Here is a 6,933-nt window from a genome sequence, read left to right as displayed (position 1 = left end):
ACACCTGAAAAAAAAACTTAACAGAATTTCCACATTGCTTCCTTTTTAGGATCCCAATCCTGGGGTAAGCAGGCAGAGTAATTGTTCTCATTTTACAGATGGAAACCATGAAATCTAACACAATAAAAATTAGGATACTAACAGGATTTTCCTGTGGAAATTTAAGAAATTGAGGATTTATGGTAAATTTTTAATTCCCAAACAAGTAACTTACCTTAGTCAGTAATATGACATTTAAGGCTGCCTATCAGGCCAGTGGAGAGAGGGAGCAAACCACCTCCTATGCAGGCACGAACCAGCCAGACCATGACCCACCGGATAGGCCAGCCACCGGAGGGTCTCCAGCTAGGGAAATGGAAGGTCACAGGTGCCACTGGCTGGCCTAAGGTATAGGAAGAGCAGTAAAAAGAAAACAGACAAGAAAGGAAAAATCAGAGTATTAAAACAAGGTCAAGCGGCAAGGCACATTAAGTCTCAGAATATGAAGTCTAGACGCGCTGCGCCAGGTCTAGAGGATAGAAGGTAGCAACCTCCAGACACCAGGACCACCAGGATAATGGGAATGCTTGGACTCGGGAGAGCAGACCTCCCAGTGAGGCCCAAGGGAGCATACTACAACGCCTGCAACCCTGGAGGCATATAGACGGCAGGGGCCGCTATTGCTCTGGGTAGGTGCTTAAAAGGCGAGTGAATTCTTACTGTGCCCAGCTAAGAGAAAAGAAGAAGGAGGCAAGACATCTGTCATGGGCTATGGGTTCGTGTTTATTGGCATTCGATACAGAGTCCTGCCCACGGGCAAGGAGGCAGCCCAGGCCGTGGGTAGGAAAAACAGCCTCTTACTCCACATTCAACTCACTCTACCCACACCACCGCCACCCCCACCAGTAGTCCAAAGAAGGTAAAAGAAGGTAAAAGGGCCCAGGAACATGCTGTGCTGTTCTCTCAACAGCCTGCTGAGCCTCAGAATTGGAGAGTGAGGAGTATTTGGAGTTCTGTCCATTTAGTTTCACAATAAATAAGCAGAGGCAGGAGGTGGCGGCAAAGACCCTGGCAGCCACGCATCTTGCTAGGTCTTTATAGCTGTGTCTCTGGATTTGTAGGCAACTCCTCGACTTTTCAGCTCCCGCACGATTCCTGTGGCAGAAAAAGAAAACAACTCTGTGAGTGAAGAGGGTAAGAAAGATCCTGCAGCTACCACTTTGCGGGGAGAAGGGAATTTCTAGACTGCACATCATAAGTCCTGCTTGGTTGGCTCGTTGCCGCTGAAGATCCGGGCAGGTGTTTGATGAGCACTTCGTAACAATGAGAAGGGAAAGAGGCTCACTGTACTTGCCGAAAGCAAGGATTCTGGAGTCAGAATGCCTCGGTTCAAATTCTGCCTCCTCACGTACTAGCTGGGTAACTTTGGGCAAGTTATTTAACCTCTCCGTGCCTGGGTTTCCTCAGAGTTTGTGAGGACCAGTGATTAGTTCCCATAAAGGACTTCCAGAGCTAGGTGCAGTAAACAAACACTGGTGGTTATTATGACCATTATTACCTTGGGGCAGGCGACCAGTGACTGACACTGCATACACACCAGGCTTAAAGTTACCTGAAAAAGAAGAGAGATCGCAGTGACCGTGAGTTAAGACTAACGACCAAATGGAGGCCTACGCTAAAATTTTTTTAAATGCTTCAACTCCAAAAGAAAAACAATCACTTATTCTGGCTACAAATATTAAGTGACTTTCCTTGTCAGTCCTACAGCCCAATCTTTCTCACTCAAGGCCACATACCCAGTGGTTGAAGACTCCCCCACCGCACTGAGAGACAACAACACCACCAGCCCAGGATAAGGAGAGAGGGAGCTACTTACTGACTCGCTGCCACTTGGAGACCCAGCTGTCCTCTGGACTCATCATAGCAATGATTCTAGGAAGGGAAAAGAAATACTCAGCCAGAGAAGAGAAAGTCTGAGAAGTGCCCTCTACTCTGTCCCCGGCAGCACAACGGTTCTAGGAGAGGAAACCCAGGACTGACTGAAACTTTGATTAGGCTGCTTATTAAGTTTGGGTTTGGTGCCATGGCTTAGCAAAAGTGACTCCACTTTGCCACTCCCCCCTTTTAAACAGTAATAACAAATAAACAAAGGGACTACAGTATCGAGTGTGCATATGCATATGTAGGAAGTAAACTTCTATGACATTTTTTTTGCCCAATCCTTTACTCTTCCTTCAAAGAAATCAAAGAAGAAATGAAGTTGGTTCACCTTGAAAGAACTTTAGCAAGTACTGGTTAGAGCCCAGTTTGTGTGTAAACCCTTAATTGGCCTAAGGGCAAAAGAAACAGCAGCACCTTCTTACCCCCTAAAGAACACTGCCCTCTGGCTCCTATCCTGGAAAGGAAAATTGAGACCTGGCCACTTATGTTTATCTCATTTCCTCTTTTCCCCACTGGACAATCTGGGTAAGGGTCAACTTTTCTTACAGGGCCTCTCAGAGATATCTACGAGCATCAGCTTCGGGGCAATAATTTACCATCACTGTACCTTCCCTTCTCTGCATGCATTCAACAAACATTTAAGTATCCATAACCTTCCGGGCCCTGTGCCAGGTCCTGGTGCACAAGGTAACAACAGTCCCTACCAACAGCAATGAGCTGCCAGTCCAGTGGAAATATAATGAAAGCCACACAAGTTATTTAAATTTTCTAGTAGCCATACTTAAAGTACTAAAGACAAAAAGATCAAATTAATTCCAATAACATATTTCACTTAACCCAATATATCCAAAGTATTTTCACTCTGGCATATAATTAAAAAAACAAACAAACACATTTTGCATTCTTTTTCCTGGGCTCAGTTTTTGAGATCCGGTGTGTATTTTACACTTAAAACGTACCTCAGTTTGGACTAGCCACATTTCATGCACTCAAAACCACAAACGGCTAGTGGCTACTGTACTGGACGGTGCATCCCAAAACAACTTTGAGATCAATCAGGATTATGGTCTCAAAATCTGCCCCACGTTTACTTGGAGGTGTGGGGTGGGGAAGGGGCTTACCCATCAAAGGAAGAGCTGGTGCAATCATATACCATCTCGCGGTTACCCTTCATCTGAAGGTATGCATCACAATTGTCACAACCATCATATTCAAACTGGTCTATAGTCTGCGCGGGAATAATTTTAAGAAGGGAAGTGAGCATGAACAAGGTCAAAAGAAAAAGCAGCTTTCTCCACACGTCTACGTGGTCAAGTAGAAGTCTCCCTATGTTGGCTCTGTCTCCTCAGGTCTTATCAGGTCCCCCACTCACCAATCCCATAGCCCCTAAGTTTCATCCTCACATTCCTTCTTCTCTTGTTCCCAACTGCGGTTTACCTATTCCTTTCCCTAGTCTCCTCAGGGTCAGGCTCCCTCTCCAACTACTTCTTCTGCTACTGATGCCCACCCCACCCTTTTTGTCTCCCAGTGCCCCTCGGGCCCAACAGAAGTTCACTGAACGTCTGTTAAGGGTCAGGCCAGTGCTAAGAGTCGAGGGTTCAAAGGCTTGTAAGGCTGCTCGTGCCTATGGCTGCAAGATCTGTTCCCACCGATGTAAACTATGGCCTCCTACAGTTTCTTCCCATGTCCCGTTCTACCCACTTTCCCCACCTTGGTCCCCCATTGCCCCTAAGACCAGGTCTCCGATGCATACCTTGACTAGCGAACACAACAAACAAGCCCGGAGATGCCGCAGGTCCTTAGGCACCGTCTCCAGGGCCATCGTCTCCGACAAAAGAACAGCGATACTATCACTGCGGCCTCATCCACAGAATATAAACAACGAACTACCCAGAATGCTCACCACTTCCGGTACCTCAGACTTCCGCTTCCGGTTGGGAGGCAGCGGGCACCATTTCTCCCCGCGCCTTCGGAGATGGTTTCTCCCGCCTGGAGGCGGGGCTGGCCGGGAGTCACCTGGGTGGGCGTGCGTCCCTGTCACCTGGGCCAGCATGAAGGCGAGGCCCGGGCAGCCGTTGGGCCTATGGGCGGGGCACTTGGAGGAGGGGCGGGTGCGCCTGGCGCCTGCGCGGGAACACGCTGAACGCGCTGCGGCGCGGGCCATTTGATCTAGGCCGCTGGCACCAGGTCCACCCCTGCCCGCCAGTCCTCTTAGGAGGATCCCAGCTGACAGCTGAGAATCTTTTTTGTCCTCCCGTTTTAACAGTGCAGGGTCAGAGTCTGCTGTCTCCCTCTGGATTATTTCTGCAGAGGCGAAGAGAAATCCAGGGACAGCCCCCCCTCCCTCCCATCTGCGAGAGCCTTATAGGTGTCCGTTTACTGTCCACAGGAATGCTGGCCTAGGAGCGGATGGCCGGGCGAAAAAAATGCATACTTAATGATTTAAAACGCTACCTACGTTTCCTCGTTGCAGCTGATAATTTATGCTTTGTGTAGCTTTTAGCATTTAAAGTTTTATTTCAGAACATCTGTACAGGATTAAGTGTCCTTTAATTATATATTTTTTTCATTTTACCCATAGAAAGCTAACGGCCTTGCTCTGTGGTTCAAAATCGGGCACCAGACCACCACCACCCCTACCAAATCTTTCCCAGAGAGCAGGAGGAGGACAGCAAAGGCCTCTCCAGGCCCGGTGGGATTTCATACCAGCACAGCACCACAATAGTGCCCGCGAAGGCAGAGCACGGTTGTTCGTGTTTATCTGACTGGAGACTGGAGCTTTGGGGTGTAGACAGTTTCAGGCCCTGCTGTTCCGTCCCCCCCCCCAACTAGGCCCCCTAATTGAGACTGAGCTGCTTCAAGGCAGGCCTGCTTCCTGTGCCTCCGGTGCTGTGTTCAGCTGGGCTCTGCGACTGGGGTTAGGAGGTGTTCTGTCACTGAATACTTTCCCCTTTGGGACATGCTTTCCCTCTGTTATCTCAGGGGAGCGCCGCAACTGTGAAGGAGACCCATTTTATGGGTGGAAAAGTGGGGCGCAGAGTATTAGCCCCAGATCATAGAGAAAGTCACTAAAGTATCACAAATTAAGAGTGTGAAGTCAATAGTATAGTAATAATACAGACTGAACCACCGTGAGAATCCAGTCATTCTTTCTCCTTCCCTGATCTCATTTAACCATGCTTTCAGGGGCTTACAAACCAGTTCTTGCTGCCAAGCCCACCATTCCACCTTATCGTTTCAGAAATCAGAGCCTACTCTCTGCTATCAGTATTTATTTCTGTTGATGGAGAAGATGAAGTTGTTACCCTGAGTGACAGTCATAACAAAACAAAACCATGAGACCAAACTGCATTTATGGATAAATATATTAGCAAATAAATACATTTCTCAACATAGTGCCTGATTCAAGCGTCTTTCTGTCTGGTTCAGATATAAATAACCATGTGGGTGCCTAGGTGCCAGTTCCCCACTGACTCTCAGGGAAGAAGATTCCCAGGTGGGGTCCTGTGCCCACTTTGCTCCCACATTCACATTCCAAATGGGATAATGCCTGAGGGGCCAGCAATGATCAAGCTGCCCTGGGGTGAATGTCATCCCAAGGAGGCCCCTCAGCCCTTGCCCACTGGGTACCAGCTGCTCAGACCAGACTTCCTGCTCCGACTCCACTATCACGTGCACACCATCCTGTGTGTCCCTGGCCTGTACGGCTTATACTGGGAAGCGGAGCCTCTGGAACATCTAAACCCAAGGGTCCCACTCTGCTTTTCCTTTGTTCCTTCCTGTGCCCCATCCCTGCTCTGAGAGAACACTCTCAGAGAAGAATTCATTGTTGTCCTCGGTCAGCTGTAATTCTGCCCTTTCTACCTTCATTCCATCCTCCCTTTTCCTAGATGAAGTCCAACAGAAATCGTCCTCTTTCTGCCCACATTGGGACTTTGAGACAGGAGATCTCCAAGGAAGTTATTCCCTCCTACTACCCCCCACCCAACTCCCAGAGAAATTGGGGCTGCTGGAGTGATAAGGGCGTCTGAAGATCAGAGGCTTCACCCCAGGTTCTTCAAGGTGCTGTACCACCTCAGGGAGAGAACTCCATACTCTGGCTTCCCAGAGCCTCTCCTCTGGCCTAACATAGTGTATATGAAAATTAAGGACGAGAAGGGAAAAACATATTCCCTTATGTACCAGGGTGGGTACTGCTTGGAGAAACTGCAGATCTCCTCACTCCCAACTGTTAGAGGACTCAGGGGTCCCCTATGCTCTTGGTCATTTTGCAAACAAGGAAAATAAGAGCCAGGGTTACCGCTGATGCAGCAGCCTCATCAAGGAGGAGCCGAAGCTGGTGTGCAGGATTCACTCAAGGAAGGAGCACAGAAGGGGTCACGCATGCATTCGGCTGGACCCACTGGCAGGTGTCAATACGAGACTTGGGATGAGGAAGACCTGCTGGGGCTGGGGGAAGGAGCAGCACCTTTATAACACTTATCTACCCATACCTAGCTTCCTGCTTCCAAAAAACAGCCTTCAAGGGAGCCAGCCCACACAGGTAGTAGCTGGCTCCCTGCTGGACGTGGACTGGCTGCACTGCAGATGTGCTCTGCGGACAAGCTCCGGATCTGGGAGCAGGAAACAACATCCCCTGCCATCTGCCATCACCACTTGTCTTCCAGTGGTCCCAGGAAGTGTGGCGAAAAGAGGGGTGTTTTCTGAGACCCTTTCTTCTCTCAAGAGCAGGACTCCATGCCAGGTCAGGCCCGAGTCATCCAGAGCACGCTCGTGGTTGGAGGTAAGCCTGAACATCTCACACAGCCTGTTCACACAGCTCCTCAAGCTCCTCCTCTGAGCCTGTATTTAGAGAGAGGGGGGGCAAAGAGGTCAGTGAGGGTCAGGGCAGCCCCTTGCTTATACCACCTGCAGGAGAGTAGAGCTGGGAGGGAACCACAGAGAGGGACACAGGGGAGAGAAAAACAAATCTAGAGGAAGAGAAACATACATAGCAACCAGTGTGTTACTCAT

General features: G+C 49.2%; 2 protein-coding genes across 4 annotated transcripts in view; both read right to left on the bottom strand.

The window, feature by feature from the left end:
* Positions 1-741: 741 nt before the first annotated feature.
* Positions 742-3,833, bottom strand: SUPT4H1 (SPT4 homolog, DSIF elongation factor subunit). Its single transcript, XM_024573109.3, has 5 exons — positions 3,674-3,833; positions 3,042-3,148; positions 1,856-1,911; positions 1,538-1,591; positions 742-1,134 (listed from the first exon to the last, which is right to left on the bottom strand). The coding sequence occupies exons 1-5, from the start codon at positions 3,740-3,742 to the stop codon at positions 1,067-1,069; spliced, it is 354 nt and encodes a 117-aa protein (XP_024428877.1). The 5' UTR covers positions 3,743-3,833; the 3' UTR covers positions 742-1,066.
* Positions 3,834-3,934: 101 nt separating this feature from the next.
* RNF43 (ring finger protein 43) overlaps positions 3,935-6,933 on the bottom strand; it is a 58,363-nt gene continuing 55,364 nt past the window's right edge. For all 3 annotated transcript variants that reach the window (XM_045182329.2, XM_024573026.3, XM_045182330.2), the window contains one exon: positions 3,935-6,762. In XM_045182329.2, the coding sequence (XP_045038264.2) occupies positions 6,719-6,762 (44 nt within the window). In that variant the 3' untranslated portion in view covers positions 3,935-6,718. The remainder of the gene's footprint in view (positions 6,763-6,933) is intronic.

The sequence above is a fragment of the Desmodus rotundus genome, chromosome 9 (genome assembly GCF_022682495.2).
Source record: "Desmodus rotundus isolate HL8 chromosome 9, HLdesRot8A.1, whole genome shotgun sequence".
NCBI lineage: Eukaryota > Metazoa > Chordata > Mammalia > Chiroptera > Phyllostomidae > Desmodus > Desmodus rotundus.
The sequence above is the reverse complement of the archived record's forward strand: the minus strand, read 5'-3'. Positions and strand labels throughout refer to the sequence as shown.

Coding starts and splice junctions, on each gene's coding strand:
- SUPT4H1 (XM_024573109.3), bottom strand. CDS start 3,742: ATGGCCCTGGAGACGGTGCCTAAGGACCTGCGGCATCTCCGGGCTTGT. Junction 1,912..3,041: donor ACCAGCTCTTCCTTTGATGG/GTAAGCCCCTTC, acceptor TTCCCTTCCTAG/AATCATTGCTATGATGAGTC. Junction 1,592..1,855: donor CTCCAAGTGGCAGCGAGTCA/GTAAGTAGCTCC, acceptor CTTCTTTTTCAG/GTAACTTTAAGCCTGGTGTG.